Below are 17098 nucleotides of genomic sequence, written 5' to 3' on the forward strand. Positions count from 1 at the left end.
TAGACAGTTCTAAAAATTCTACAATCCTAGTAATTTCATGCTCTTAAAAACTTTCCTGTTCAAGTGGGGAATTTCTGAATTTATTGCAATCTATGAAGAACATTAGTCTTATATGGACGATAGTTTGCAAAGTGATTGCTGGAAGGGTTCACAGGTCACTGGATCTCATTCCAGACATGGAGACATTGGCAGGTAAAGTGGGTCTATATTCAAATATTGACCCAATATTTGTTGAATCCTAGAACCTCCTTCCTGCTTTGTGGTGTTGGGAGGACCTTGGCAGAGAGAGCTGAACAGAGGTAGGTAGAGAAGAGGGTTTCCTTATCGTGTTTTTCAAACAATATTGGACGGTCAGAATTATGTTGTTGTCTAAACAAACCAAATCACACAGTTCTGGGTTTGAGAGAAAACAAAGCACTACTATCATTAATTACTCAACTCACTGTATCTACATTTCAAATACATGCTTCAGCATTTACATGACAAATGAAAAAATCGATCAACACCCAAAATCAAAACTAAACAAAATGAAAATCATAATCCCCACCCAGCTCCTCGTCTTCACCTGTTAGTATTGTTATATTTGGCTTTAAAGATGACTGCTACTGGAATGTTAACAATGTGACCTCCCTTTCCAACCAGTCCTATCCTTCCAAAGCTAGCAGCTGTGCTGTTCATTGTAGCACTCAAGGTTACAGTCAAGGTCTGTGTTTCCCCACATGCTATAAAGAAGTGAGTTGGAACTACATTTACTGAAACCCCATAAGGAGCACTCCAACCAACTATGTAAGTCTCATTGCTGTCAACGTTTGTCACTCTTCTTTGGACAGTTCTAGTCTGTTCTAGTCTCGCTATTGTGATTGAGGGCAAGTTTATGTCAGTGCCATTCATGGTGGAAACTCCACACATCTCACCAGTGTAGTTCAGAACCATAGGAGCTGACCCATTGATGCCACAAAGGAATGACATATAATCATCATAACCTACATCAACAAATAATGTATTTCAACTTGGAATTCTGATTTATTCAGTTCAAGGAGAAGCAAAAAGCTGATTGTAAAACATAGAAATATCCAAGTTAAAACTCGCAAATCCTACCTGAGCAGCATTTTTTCCATAACCAGTTGCATCAAGCCAGTAAACCAATGTACAGAGAGTCATGACATTATAACTGAATTCATGAATTGAATATTTTGGGTGGCATAAAAGAACATTTATTGTACCATTTTACTCTCCTTTCAAAGGGCGAGTCACTTTCTACTTAAATGTTGAAATGCATACTGGGTAAGGACAGGTCCCCTTATGGGAACATCTGAGCTCCTCCATCATGACATTGGATAAACACATTTTCAATTACCATGTCTTTGATACAACTTCAAACAAGTGTGCATAGATGCCATGTACAAGCAAGTCAGACTCATGCATGTGTGTAATTCTTGCATTGTGTTTGTGTAATTCCTCCCTTACTCTTGTGTGCATTGCATGAACCAACTCAAGAAAGCCTCAAAACCCGACCACCCAAGGCTGGCAACAGGAAAACCTTTTTGCCACTCTAGTTACAAATATATGTTTTATTAAATTGTAGTTCATATATTCCAACTAATGTTACTCCTCGATCTCCTTGCCTACAAATTACAACAATCAACCCCAAGATTGGATTACTTTCTATAGTTGGCTAGATGATCATGATCATCATTGCTGAAATTCCAAGAGATCACCTAGATGACCATTTCAGCTATTAGATTTAAAATGTTGGTACTTAGTCAAAGCCTTCTATAAAGAAAGAGCTTTTTTTTCTTTTCTTTTTTTTGATAGATTTCCATAAAGAAAGAGTATATTAACTTCAAGTCTTAAATACTTACTTGCATCGAATATCAGACCAGGGTCTAATGCTGCAGTTGCATTCACAAAGCCACTTCCCATGTCAAAGGGTGTTGCTGGAGACTGGTTTAAATCTGGATTTGCATAAGCACGCTGAGCCATTATAGGCCCACCATTCCTGTTGTATAGAGAAGCTGTAGTGGAAAGTGCAGATCCAATGGCCGACGGACTGAACTTGGGAAACTTCTGCTTAATCAATGCTGCAAGCCCAGAAACATGAGGAGCAGCCATGCTTGTCCCAGACATCATTGCAAAGTTCTCTCCTGAAATAATTCATAAGTTAATTAGCCAATCCATGTTTTGAATGTAGTGGTAGATCACATGGAAAGGTGTGCCACCCACATTGCACTTTTTAGTTTGTGTATACCTAGGAATTCAACAGAATCTGTGCCAAGGGAACTCCAAGCAGCCCATATAAAATTCCCAGGAGCTACCAAGTTGGGTTTCATTATGTCAGCATCATCAAGGAAACTGTCTTCTGGATCTGGTCCTCTAGCAGAATAGTACATAACCTTTGGAGCAGAGTTGCTGTAATTTGGCTTTAGCCCACCTGAAATGCTAGCAGCTGCCCCAAATTTAACAATTTCCTTTGTAGACCCTTGCCTCTCCAAAGAATGATTGTAGTATTGCAGAAAAATCTGCCAAAGATAACATGAAAGCATATCAATCCATGCCCACAAAGAGAAAGTATTTAATACTAATAAATGCTTAATTTCCACTAAATCAGTTAAAACTTTTGGAAAGAACTATCCAAATGCCCATCAAATGATATCCAAATAAGAAAAATATTTATTTTACATGCAGCACCTTTGAATCATCTGGGGATGAAATTATTATGCCCGGCATTTTCATTGGAATTGGATTAAGCTGAAATCCAATTACAAAAGGATCCATGTAGAATACAACACCAGCTGCACTGAGGTTTTTTGCAGTTTGCAATGCCTGCTTGATGGTGGAGAGCCCAAGCACAAATCGAATTGAATAGCTACAGATCAAGAGGTTCCCTTGTACCAGATCTTGCTTCAAGCTACTGGAGTCTTGGCATTCACCCACATACATATCATTGGCAATTGTTGTGTCATTGTTTAGAGCATGAAGAGCAGAAACCAGCGTATACATTCTACCTCTATGTGTTCCGGCTGAACAAAAAAAAACTTATGTCAATCTATATGGGGCCATCACAAATTGTATACAAGAAATTCTTTGCATCACCCTTTTATTTTGTTTACCCTTCTTCATCAATCCTTCACCTTAAATTTTTGGACTGTTATTTCTAGGTGATATTAAGAGATTTGAGGCCTAAAATGAGGAAAATCCTACAGCTGTAACAGCACCTTGGACAGAACTGCATGCATCAAGAGGTTCACAGACAATTTATTGTGAAGATCAGACATGCATTGGTAGAATCTGAGGAGCAAAAGTAATGAGGTTTTGCATAGGAAAGTTAAGAGGTCGGACTCAGGATATGTTAACTATAACCTAATAAGGACCACATGATTGTCCGGTCTGCAAATGAATTGGATAGACCAGGAACCGAACTGCTATTTATTGAGTAGCTAGTTTACATTTGATACCTAAATAAAAGATGATAAAGAAAATGAAAATAAAGGAACAAAATGGAAAATAGAGAACTTTGTGGGGTGGATGGAAATGTTTTTTCTATCACAGTACCCAGATCGGAGAAACAAGTTGGACTGAATGGTCATTGCATCTTAAACTTAAATAATATAGCTCACATTCTCAGTTGATACTCTTTTCGTTTTTTTCCTTTTTTGGTATTTAATGAATGTGAGTAAAAGGCTGCATCTTATCTCCCTCCAAACATCATAAGGATCTCTATTTTCAGAAATTGGATATAGAAAGCCTTCCAAAGCGCACCACCCCCCCGCCCCCTCCTTCTCTCAAACAGCATTATTTCAAACTCTTTCAAAGTTATAAACGCATATTGTCAGATACAAAATTTGATCAGGTGTAAGATAGTGGACCAGGACAAGTGACCAACCCAAAACATTGGACAAATATACTGCCAATATGGTGAAAAAACTCAGGTATTCAGGTGAGCACGTACACAGAGAAACACTGAATAACAATGTGACGAGGGTCCTTTTTTCTGGTTGGCTAGTTCAATGTTCATTGGGATTTGTTGTCATGTCATAGTATTCCACCACATTCTTTCCAATAATTAATGAGCTTATTATTATTAAATCTTGGTATCAGCATCAACATTAGTAATGGTAGATAAAAGATGCAGAAACTCATTTTTGTTCTAAGGTCATTTGTAAAACAGAAAAGTTTTTATGTTAGACCTAATTGATCCTTCATAATGTCAAAATGTTCAAAATAGCTTGAATCGAGAAAATATCCTTCTTATTTTTTATTTTTAGCAACGTTTTAAAGCCATTGTATATATGATAAACCAAGAAACCAAAAATTCTTTCCCATTTCCTGCAATAAGAAAATCTATGGTAAAACAAAGCAATAATTTTGGAAGATTAACCTACGTGCAAGTCCAACTCCAGGAATGGTAACGTTGTTGCCTAGGACAATCGAGTTACTGTAGGCTCTATCATGAGCTGCAGCACCAACAGTGAAGATCCATGGACTAAAGGAAGAAACGCTCTTTGGTGATGGTCCAGTATTTCCAGCTGCTTGAACAACAAAAATACCAGCTTTTACAGCTGACAGCAAGGCCATATCTATGGGATTAAAAAAAGTTGCAATTCCAGGGGGACGCCTGTTGGGAGTGATTGACAAGCTTACTATGTCAACTCCATCCTGAGCTGCCTGTGAATGCAAAAGGGAAGATCAAAATCAATTACAATGCCCATGTGAATGGTGTCTGGCCATATGAAGGCAGCAAATAACACAAATAGCAAGGTTGAGGCAGAGTGATGGATCTTCCAAAGGAGATCTTTTGTACAAGACTGAAGAGGGGTAATGCATGCAATGTGGCATTACAAATCTTTCAGGAATACAAAAAAAAGAGAGATTATAACTGATGAGGCAAATTATAACTGATTATGCCTCATGCAACTCTCCATGTAAGAGTGAAATCTATAACATGTAGGCATCATGCCTCATTTATTCCTTGTACAAGATGATACAACAACGTTTAATCATCTCAATACCTAAACATACAATCATTCATCATCTCCATATTCACATCATGCATCCAACACTCTCTTAGAGAGTTTGTTGAAGTAAAGATCTTCGCGTCAGCATCCCCTCCCCACCATGGCATTAGACGAGCTTTAGACTGTCTACTTCACATTCTCATCAAGGCTTCTTTTATTTTCACTTATGCCTCTCTATGTTATGTGAGTAGAGGTTTCCTGAAGGTCAAGTAGACCTTTTTTCTCCACATTCATCGCATCAACATATCCAAATTTGAGTATCTGCAGTGACCTTCCAGTGTACTCTACTAATTAACACTAGCATCGTCTTGTTGCCTACACTCTCACCTTGTGATATTTGAGGCTCACTGTATAAACTGCTCAGTAAGTACTCATCCATGCTGATATATCAACTTTCCCTCCCCCAGGTGCCAGTTGATGAGCTTCAACTTCTCTGATCCTCGTGTTCTATCATAACTCTTTATTCCTTATTTTTACCTTTCTATCATGGTGGCAGAGGTTTTCTAGTCAATTCAATCAAATAAAGCTCTCTCAACCTATCTCATCACCCATGTAGTGTCCCTTGAGTAACTTGTATGAGATGGTCCATGATCTATCTGACAAACCTCTTTCCTCCAATTTTACGCATGCTCTCCTTCCTGCAGTATACCTGCTATTTCATGATCATCCATAATATGCCTCCTAAATTTGTCTACTTACCTTAGGAGGGCATACCTAAATTTTTCCACTCACCTCTTGTACAGCTCAGTTAATTAAGATTTTGTACCCCATATCTATATTGACAACATGCTGTTTTCATGCTGTAGTGCATAAACTTCGACTTTTTGTCCTCTTATTCTATCTAATGCCTCTTCTTCATCCTATACACTTGCTCTTTCATGATAGAGATGCCTGGGACTTGAAGAAACTATTTGAAATGAGAAAATTTGAGAAAAGGATGTCTGGCCTTGATACAAATCAGATTGTGATGTCTTAGATACCAAAACGTTGCCCTACATTAAAAACAAGTACTATCCAAAATCAACCACCCTTTCAAGTTTTGACCCTAGTTTCTGAAATTTATCTCATATCAGACCCCTGTGTCACCAATATATATTTTGTGATAGGTAAGTAAGAGAATATACTGAAAGCGCAAAAGGCCCATCAATGTACACACGAAGTATACAAGAAGTGCCCAAATGCTTGCAAGAAAAGAAAGAGAAAACCAAGGGACAAGACCAAGTGCATTTCAAACAATATATATATATATATAGATACATATATATATATGAAAACTGAACACATCAAACACTGAATTAATCATGGATTACGTGGAATCTCCTAACTAGCCCAAGTGCATTTCATGTTGCATGGCGTATATACATGACAACCAAATTGTCACACCCCGAATTCTGGGTAACCCAAAATCCAACTCTTGATCCTAGGTCAAAGATCATCCCTAAGGGTTACACTCCTATCCAAGCTAGCAATCAATATTGATAACCTGATTTTTTTTTTTTTTTTTTGGAATAAATCAACATCTAATCCCAAATAAATTTGCTAAGCTAAGATTCACAAGTATAATAAATCCACCAATCATCTTACCACCCAAGCTGATTACCCAAATATTTACAATAATCTCTAAGTCAAAAATATTTCCAAAAATGTTTTACAAACTAACAAAATATAATTTAAGTTACAAAAGTTCATATAACTCAAATTAGTACATGCCAAAAAGGTAATATAAATTAAAAATAACCAATATTATTGTTTTTTTACTTTCTAACAAGCTCAATAATTTCTAACACCCAACACAACAATTTTCTACATTTAAATCATCCCAAACATTACAAAAATTCCAAAAAAATTTGTAAATCACAAAGAAAAATACCCATAATAATAATTACACTTCAAATAACACAAATAACATCTATTTATCTCCCAACAACACAATATATGATTTATTTTAAATCAAAGTTTTAGGGTTAAACCACCCTACAACAGATCGGAAAATCTAACTGTTTAAATCAAAATCCAACTTTATACGAATGTTTCTTGCGTTGGATAGAGTGTCTTAAAATTTTACGCAAAACAAAGGTCGTTTGGTGGCTTAACGGCATGCAAAAGGCGAGCGGCATTCTCCAATTCCAGTAGCCGATGTCCCTTGCAGCTCCCCCCTTCTCTTTCTTTTCTTTTCTTTTTAAAACAACAAGGGCACTAAATGGCCTGCACACCCAACCCACTTAACCTATGGGCTACGCTATTTAGTACCCTTATTGTTTTCAAAAGAAAAAAAGAAAGAAAGAAAAGGGGAGCTGCTGTTGGAAGTGGACAATGTTGCTCACCTTCGGCATGTCGTTTAACCTCCTAAACAACCTCCGTTTCACGGAAAATTTCAGGAGGACACTCTATTCAACAAGAGGAACATTCATATGGAGTTGGATTTTGATTTCAATAGTTGGATTTTCCGATTTGTGGTAGGGTGGTTTAACCCTAAAACTTTGATTTAATACTTTTTCTTGAGAAAACAATTATATATTGTGTTGTTGGGAGATAAATAGATGTTATTTGTGTTATTTGAAGTGTGATTATTATTATGAGTATTTTTCTTTGTAATTTACGGATTCTTTTGGAATTTTTGTAATGTTTGGGATGATTTAAATGTAGAAAAATTGTTGCGTTGAGTGTTAGAAATTATTAAGCAAAGAACAATAATATTGGTTGTTTTTAATTTATATTACCTTTTTGGCATGTACTAATTCTAATTATATGAATTTTTGTAACTTAAATTATATTTTGTTAATTTGTAAAACATTTTTGGAAATATTTTTGACTTAGAGATTATTGTAAATATTTGGGTTATCACCTTGGGTGGTAAGATGATTAGTGGATTTATTATACATATGAACAGTGATGGTTGGTTTTGGAAAAAAAGAAAAAAAAAATATCCTATAGTAAATCTTAGAGCAAGTTTGTTGCACGAATACATCCACTTGCGTTCTAGATGACCAAAAAATTGCTAGGAGTTTTTTTCTCTCTCTCTACATTTTTTTTCCATGGCTGAAACCCTACATCTTGAAATTTATCTCTCTAGATACCATTCTAACTAGTTTTGTTTTTTCAACAAAGAGGCCATAGATTTCTTCATCAGAAGCCATGCTTGTAATTGTTTGAATAACAGAAAGATGTAAAAGCAAAGGATGAGAGGTATTCCTTTCCTTTCCCATTTAAGGCCTAGGTAAGAAACCTCTTGTTTTGATCCATTCTAGCTATAGACAGCAGCTACGTCCAATAATTTTAGATGTGCCTACCATTTCCTTTCTGTTTTAAGTAATTTATTTGTCTTTCCTCATTAGTGAAGACTAGTTACAGAAGACTCGTCTGCAACTCACAGACAAGCAAAGACTTCACTAAATCATTTAATTCATGGATTTCAACCAAAATAAAAGCACAAGATAGGCTTTATGTAACTCTTTCCACAGCATGGAAAAAGAAAAGAAAATGACAAAAAAGAAAGTGTAAAAAGTGTGGCATGAGAAAGATGTGATATCCCACAATGCATATCTCACATTGCTTGGGAAAGAAAAGTTCCTAAGCCTTATAAGGAGCAACTCATATGCTATGTGTAGACAGCTTAAAGCTACAAGGGTCAGTGGACCCAAAGTAGATAATAACTACAAGGGTCATTACCAATGGTATTATAGTCAATCCCTAGCAGAAAATGTGTCACTCATAACCCTCATGACCAGGCAGGACATATTTTCCAATGGAGTAGCCCAATCTCTAACTAAAAATATGTCCAAAGTGGACAAAAAATAACAAAATGTCTGGGAAAATATTAAGCATCTATGGGATATTTTTCTGTTGTCATCCACTTCTAAAAAGAGGTAGAAGTAAAAACCTTGGACCTGTAGCCCCAAAAGGAATCGCGGCACATGCCAATGTTGAGGACAAAGTGAATAATAGGTAGAATTTATGAAAGAGGTGAAGTATTAACAAATAAGATCTCCCTGGAGTCAACCACTAAATAGCAAGTTCTCAACCTTCTCAAATGTGCACCTGGTTTGTGGAATAAGGGAATCCTTATAAAAATGGATCACACTGACTACCACATACCTGGTCTATCGCAGCAACAACATCTGCAGCAAAGCCTCCGAAACTTTTGTAGAGTGCCTTGTAAACAGCAATGCTGGAAAAGAATAGAATATAGTTAGTGCCTAATGCCAGAAAAAAAATGTATGTGCCTATAAAACGGGTACATGGACATGAGACAGATATTTTTTTCTTTAGCCAACATTTTTTGTACAATTGAAACACATTAGGACAGGTACACTAAAAATCATGAAGTTTAGGGTCTTGAGCAAGCATCAGCCACTCATCTAATTTTAATATTTAAAACAAATAAGTCAAAAGTTTCTTCTTTTTCTGATTCCTTAAAACTCTATTTTTGTGGTCTAGGCTATTTTTACTTCTCGAAAAGTGCTAAGGAAAAAAAAATGTTGTGGAAATTGTTTTTCTCATGTATGGCTTTACAATAAAAAATATAAAAGAAAATCAAATATAATTAAAATTAATCGGAAACTTATACATTCTTAAATTATTTAATCTTTATATAGAAGAGTTCAAATAAGTGAAATAAGTAAAATAAATTTGAAGTAGCACATAAAAATAATTATTGATTTTAAATCTATTCATTATTTTCATTTACTTTTTCTTTCCTTTTACTTTTCCTCTCCATTTTCTTTTTCCTCACATTTTCCCTCAAATTTTATGAGAACCAAATCTAGCCCTAAAGTTTCATTGAGAAATGTAGATCACTCATTAGTTGATTTTGTTGATGGTTTATGTGTTGAACCAGTTGGTTTATGCTTTTCTTTGAGGTTTGATTGTGGTGCATCTTGTGTGTTTCTTGTGTATTTGGGTTGCGTTATAATGGGCTTTTTATATCACTAATTTGCCTGTGAAAAAGGAAAATGACCCTTTTTTCATTTTTTATTTATTTGTTATAAATGCATGCTAAGCCTCTATCTTCCTTTTATTGCTCTCCCTATCATCATGCACTAATTATGGATGAATTAATACGGTGCCAGAGAAATGCATTCCCTGACATATGCCATTTGTCATGACATAGTTTTTACCTGATAAAGTCAAAATGAGGACATGCTTGTTGAGAGATGCTACAGGAAATGGTTTTCACATTCATCTTTTAAATAACTGTTGTGGAGGTGGTTATAATCATGATTCTTGAAAATGGACCAAATACAAAGTAGGGATTTCTAACTGTTTGTGTCTACTAAAGAGTTTTCTGGCATCCCTATCTTATTGTTATAGCTTGGAAGGCTGTTTATCCAATAAGTCAGTGGAGAGCAGCTTTCAGGTGCAATGGTGCCCGCCTCCAGTGTGATACCTCAAGCCCAATTGTAGTTGGTCATTATGAAATCCTGGTTAAATGGGTACTTAGGTTACCATTACAGATCATAGGGATGAGCTGATCGAGGGGGCCTTGTACAAGCCAACTGTGTGATGGGTTCACTGTTGCAGCAAAGTTAATAGCTGCATTTGAGGTTTTGAAACACAACTCTCTGTTGGGGATAAAAAATTCCATGGTTAGCTAACAGCCTCACCAAGAGGGGGCCAGTTACCTTTATTGTGTTTGCAGGGGACTGGCTATCTTCCTTGAAGTTCCAGTAAGGATCAGGGGGTGGTGGCTTGGCTTTTGTGTAGTTCTTTGTGATTGGGGTTTTGTATTTGTCTCTTTCAAAAATATTTCCCATTTTCACTTGTATTTCTCATTTTCATGGTTAGCTAACAGCCTCACCAAGAGGCGTCCAGTTACCTTTGTTGTGTTTGCAGGGCATTGGTTATATTCCTTGAGGTTCCAATAAGGATCGGGGGTGGTGGCTTGGCCTTTGTGTAAAACTTTTTTGTGATTGGGGTTTTGTATTTGTCTCTTTCAAAAATATTTCTCATTTTTACTTGTACCTTTTTCCTCTTCATATACAAGCTCTCAACTATCAAAAATAAAAGAAAATGCAAAAGCCATATTATTTTCTTTGGGATAAGAAGTTTCTAGAAACTAATTTCTGTACATTTTCTGACACCAAGATTCCTAATCATGTTTAAATGCTTTTTACTGGATTTTCATATGCAATACCATTGCTACTAAATTCAACATTGACTTGTGAGACATTTGCAGCAAGAAATACTATATTTATTCGACTTTTCATAACCTATGACTATAGATGCGGGAGAAGTGCAGTAGTACTATCAGGATGTTTTCCAGCCAACAAGACAAAAGCTTAGGTTTCTTTCAAAAAGTTCCAATTTTCAACCATAAATTAGATAAACGTAGATTATAAATAGAGCATATAACCAACCAACTAGAAATGAAAAAAACAAAGAAAGTAAAATGACTTGGTAACAACACAGAGCAATATTTAATCTATGGATCTTCAGATGCTTCAATATTTAATTTGGAATGAAATTTTTATATCAAATGGAATTCGAGCTTAGATATATAGTAAGGAGATTTTGGAGGTGAAGCACTTAACACAACATGGGGAAAATGGCTTCAAAGGCCCTTTCAAATGATTCAGAGGCTGTTAGGCACTGTAACTACCTATAATGAATGTTTTAAAAGGCTTAAGGCGCTGAGACATTTTGCCTAAATGAGGCAAGGTGTAAAAGCCTTGAGGCAAAACCAAGTGCAAAAGCCTTGAGGTAGAACAAGGTGTATAAAAGCCTTGATGTGGGATTCACTTCAGTTCCATGTTTCTTTTTGGGCTTACTATACAAACATTTTTAAACTATCCTTTGAGTGTAATTCAACTTAACTGACTGTCGATTTGCACACCTTAGGGTTGGGTCTACAAGGTCTGGGTTCATTATACGTGTATAAGTCGTTTGCCTTTTTGTATAGCCTTCCTTGTTTAGCAGAGCTTTTCTCAATTTTTTTTATCAAGTTTGTACATTTTAGGGGGGACTTCTCATCTTTCTCATGTTTTTATATTTTAATATAATTGTTTGTTTCTAATCAAAAAAAAAAAAAAAAACAAGGTGTAAAAGCCTAGAGATAGAACAAGGTGTAAATCTCAAGATAAATAAATAAATAATAATTAAATATTCTCAAAAAATTATAAAAATACTAATAACATCACAAGAAAATTGAAGAATAAAAAAAGGCATAAATTTAGTAATAATAAAATTATTTATTTGTCATCATTAGTATATTCTAGTTTAGTTCATTTTTCTCTCTTCTAAAATTTAACTCTCATAGCTTCATCAAATAATTTTCAGCACTACTATTACTATCACTAGCAGGATCCACCAAGGAACATAATCATATCCAATTGCTATATTATCTATCCCGTCAATGTTAATATCCACCCCTTCTTCTTTGTCCACTAATAGTAGTGGTATTTTTCCTTAATATCAATAATAAGATAATGATTATGCATGAGTTCAACCACTAAAGCAACCAACATTTTATAACCAAATGAGACTTAGAGTGCGTTTGGGAGTGATTCTAGAAAGCATTTCTACCATTTCTAACACTTGAATGATAAAAATTTTCAAGTATTAAAAATGTTTCCTAGAATCACTACCAAATTGGTTCTTAGCCATTGACATTAGTCCAAGACTTGGAATTAGCTCTATAACATCCTTCTTGACGAAACAGATTATAAAGAACCTACATCAGATTAAGTCAGTGCTTTTGAAAAACGATGCCAAAACCTCATCCTGAATCACATCTTCCAACTCAGAATAAGAAGCCAAGGCACATGGTTGCAACATGGAAAAACTGAGTATTAACATGATTTTTAAAGACAGAAACCTTCTTTTAGATATGATTGATAAGAGTTCAAGATTCTCATATCAAAAGAGATTACGAAATAAAACTAAAGGTCCTCATAAGAAAGGAAGAATGCCACTGATCTTGACCAACATTATGACCATAAAGAAATCCCAAATAGCTTAAAACTCCTACCAAATGAATCAGCTTCTAGGATCTTCAAACTGAAACTGAAAGGAGGGTAAGATGCAAGTTTTTCCATGAGTGAAGCTTATGTATATCACATATGTTGAGGTGCATCTTCTATAATGAAATTGTTAACATGGAAATTCAATACAAATACATACATAGGTACATACATACATAGGTACATACATAGGTACATACATACATACATACATACATACATACATACATACATACATACATACATACATAAGTATAGCTAGATAGATAACATAATTAATTTAAGACATATAAGACGTATGATGTACATTTATACTACATGTATACCTTCACATATGCATACATACACACACAATACATGCATATATTAACATACAAGCATAAACATATTTATGTATTTACATACAAACAAACCAACCAATAAGCATACGCTCAAAACCAAACATATATTTTGTGATATAAGTAATATTACATTAAAATTATAACTGCTATTTGTTTATTTCCATGCCATCATCTGTCAGTACCACATAAGTGAACCTTGAAGATATTTTCAAACAATCCCCAAGAGCTTCAAAGGCATATATCCCCCTAAATTTGAGGTGTGTTCCATATAGGTTTGTAAAAGATGTAATCAAGCAACAGGTTTCGCTCATTAATAAAAAGTTTCTGATAACTATGGTCTTAACCAATAACCTCTAAGCACAGCTTCTGTTGTATGTTCATATTTCAGCCCTAGATTAAATGTTAAAAGAGCTCTATTTTATGTTCCATGCAAAAGGTTGCCCCAGTCAAGTGTTTTTGTCATACAAGTGTTTTTGTCATATAGAAGGTGTATTCACACATGAAAATACACAAAAATTGTGAGAGAAAAAAAAAAAGTGATATCAAGAAATTCAAGTTCAAATTCCAGATCAATTACTGTGCACGAGGAGCCATTCCACTCGCATTTCCAAAGTGATGCCCGGCCACCACCACTGGAATCCCATGGTTCCCTGCTGCAATGGATGCCGTGTGCCTGTATATTAAGATTAGAATCATCAGCTCCTCGGTTGGATTTGAATTAAGACCAATGGGATATTTAACCACATAAAAATTGCAACCATCACATCATTACATTTTGTATGTAACAGCATTCAAAGCAGTCTATATTGTGTGGGTTTTTTCTTGTTGTTCTTCTTTTGGGGGGTACAAAATCATTTATAGGAGATCTCATAAGCTAAAAATAACTAAATTCACAATCACAACATCCATTTCCACTGCATTGGTTCTAGTTTCGTCATACAGCATTTAGTGAATGTATATCTTGCACTCATCCAAACCAATTCATTGGGCTTCACCTTGATGTTCCCTCACCTAAGAATATTTAAAGGGGATGTCCAGGTCTGAATCCCTCCCTGCATATGAGTTCGATGTTCTCAAACTTTTCTTTCTACGGATTTTCAATTGCAACAGATGCTAATATTAGGTTTATTGCCCTTTATCAAATTTCCACCAACATTATTGGTATGTTTAAATGTTTTGAAAAAGTAGATGGACAGACCAAAATCCTCTTAAAGGAACTTGAATAGTGGATAGAAAAAAGAAAAGAAAGAAATAAAGCTGTAAATTTTGCAACGAAGAAAATGGGCGCAGGAGCAAATATCCCAATTGTTTTTTTTTTTCTTTTGATAAGTGCAAATATCCCAATTGTACGACAAATGTTTTGAAGAGTTATTAGGAAATGCAAGAGAACACTCACGTTCCATGGCCATCACCGTCAAATGGTGAAGCATAGTCCTGACTTGCATTAAATATTCCTCTGGTTATTGCAGATGCTGCAAAATGGCGGGCCCCAACAAGCTTTCTGTTGCAGGACCCAGATGGGAAATCAGGGGTCACTTCACAGATGCCAGAAAAATGAGCTGGAACTGGATAGGCAACTTCAGATCTATCAACAGCAAAGCTGGGATGTGTAGGATCAATGCCTGTATCAATAAATCCAATCACAATTCCCTCCCCAGCAGAATCATATCCACCTTCTTGGACCCATGCCCCTTGAGGTAGACCCAGGAATTGAGGAGTGTGGGTGGTTGCGGTTCTAACCGAGAAATCCAAAACCACATTTGCCACTTCTCTCCTCTTTGCAAGCTTCTCTGCCTTCAAAATAACGATATTACCAAACTAAGAACTTATAAAGCACAAACCATTTTTTATTTCTCATAAAACAACAAAGTCTTGAGTGGCAAAATTTGCATTTCTGTTAAGTTGATGGCCCAAGCGAATTAAAAAAAACTATAGCAATGATGTATTATGAACTTTTTTGCCAATAAAAAAGTTAAAAAGTTGTCATCAGTGCAGCACCAACATTTACCATGATGAGTATGCCGAACTTGGTAATGATGGCATTGACTTGATGATGATGAAGTTTAGAAATACAAGTCTGATACTATACCTGCTGGGAAGTAACAAACACCGCAAATCCATTAATCAAGTAGTGGTAGCTATACAGCTTCAGATATTGTTCTCCTCTCAATGCCCTCCTCAGCAATGAATCATGAACTCGGGAAATATACGAATTATAATGAGGATCAGATCTTGAAATATTCCTCCTGAGTTCAGAAACAACAGATTCAAAAGCATAATTAGTCAAGTAGAAATACTTTATTTATGTGAATTGCCTGAAAAGGTCAAGCAATGAAAACAGAGAAAAATAAGGGGAAAGGAGAAAGAAAGCAAAGGCATAAACAGCATTACTACCAGACGAAAATGTCAGTGTTAGGTCAGTTGGGGGAAAAATAATTAACAAATAAAAATTCAAACATAGTGAAGTCACAACTTGTTTATCAGAAAAAACAGGAAATTAAAAAATAAAAGATCAAATTATGGAAAATAAAAGATAAAATTAAATCAATATAAAATGGAGAAAGCATATTCCACAGATTCATAACAGACAACTGGCATACAAACCCCAGCAGAACAGGTCCAAAAGAGGACCCCATGAGACACAACCCAGTAAGTGTAGAAATTTTAAAGCCTAAGAACAAGAAAACCCATAAATAAAAACTACTGAATTGCAGTGAAAACCATCAAATTCAAATTTGTGAATAAATCAGAAGTGAAATTACAGAAAACCCAGTGCAGCCGACAAAAATCTGATTAAAAAGACTCCATTTTTATGTGCTATTTGGGAGCAACCACCACAAGGTGTGAAGTGAAAACAGAACAGCTCAAGAATTTCATAAGAAAAACAATTACTTGAAATGCTATATACGAGAAAAGTAGATTTCACTCTAAATCCAAAGATTAAAGAAGAAAGATAGAACCTTGGTGTGTGAAGTCTATCCAACTTCCCAGGAACACCATGCCTGAAAACATTGGTCCCCTTTCTCAGCTCACCATAGTAATGAGAAGTAGGAGTTTGCTTCAGAGTAACAATATAAACAGCTGTAACCTCATCTGCACCATCCTGACAAACTATACCCATAAACGTCCCCAAGCAAAGCACCACCATTAAATGCACCCAATAAACGCTCTCCATTTAGAAAAACCAGAGGAAACTGGAATCCCACGAAAGAGAAACCCCCAAAGAACAGGAAAAATACACACAGCACCCTTTAACAACCCATGTCCTCCATTTCCAGGCACAAGCTTTTTTCAGAAACACCCACAAGAGATAGATGATACAGAGTAAATAAAATACACAAAAACTGAAGACCCTTTTCTACAAAGTGGCTACAGTCGGAGGAACATTGTACAAAAGAAGACCCATTAAATCCCCATAGGGAAGAAAATAAAGGGTGGGGAAGAAGCCTTTTGTACAACACCTGAGGTGGAGAGTGAGATACAGAGATAAGTTATTAGCTGGAGAAGAGAGAGAATCTGCAACTTTCTTGGGTGGTGCGAATATGAACGTTTAGTTTATAGAGAGGAAAAAGGATTAGAAACGGAGGATTTTTTTGTTGTCTTTCTTTTCCGACTGTTGGGAGGGTTTTGTTGTTTTCCTGATGCTGATGAGTAAACCACAATACCATCTTACAGGCTAAAAAATACAACACATAAAAGTTAAAACCAAGAAAAATACAGAAACAAATAGAAAGCTTGGTTGGAGAGAGCGGCTAAAAAACCAAAAATGGCAACAAAAAAAATG

General features: G+C 35.6%; 1 protein-coding gene across 1 annotated transcript; it reads right to left on the reverse strand.

Annotated features, from left to right (window-relative positions):
* Positions 1-398: 398 nt before the first annotated feature.
* LOC100242573 (subtilisin-like protease SBT2.2) lies at positions 399-17077 on the reverse strand. The gene is made up of 10 exons (XM_010657555.3): positions 16275-17077; positions 15404-15560; positions 14711-15108; positions 13892-13987; positions 9111-9183; positions 4383-4665; positions 2689-3020; positions 2249-2519; positions 1863-2144; positions 399-983 (listed from the first exon to the last, which is right to left on the reverse strand). The coding sequence occupies exons 1-10, from the start codon at positions 16487-16489 to the stop codon at positions 562-564; spliced, it is 2529 nt and encodes an 842-aa protein (XP_010655857.1). The 5' UTR covers positions 16490-17077; the 3' UTR covers positions 399-561.
* Positions 17078-17098: the final 21 nt, after the last annotated feature.

This window comes from Vitis vinifera, chromosome 10 (genome assembly GCF_030704535.1).
Source record: "Vitis vinifera cultivar Pinot Noir 40024 chromosome 10, ASM3070453v1".
NCBI lineage: Eukaryota > Viridiplantae > Streptophyta > Magnoliopsida > Vitales > Vitaceae > Vitis > Vitis vinifera.

Bases quoted from the DNA above. Each gene is read 5' to 3' on its own strand.
- LOC100242573 (XM_010657555.3), bottom strand. From the start codon at position 16,489: ATGGAGAGCGTTTATTGGGTGCATTTAATGGTGGTGCTTTGCTTGGGG. The intron at 4,666-9,110 runs GTATGTGGTAGT...TTGCATTCACAG, and splicing joins TTGTTGCTGCGATAGACCAG to GCAGCTCAGGATGGAGTTGA. The intron at 984-1,862 runs GTAAGTATTTAA...TTGTTGATGTAG, and splicing joins TGGTCTGATATTCGATGCAA to GTTATGATGATTATATGTCA.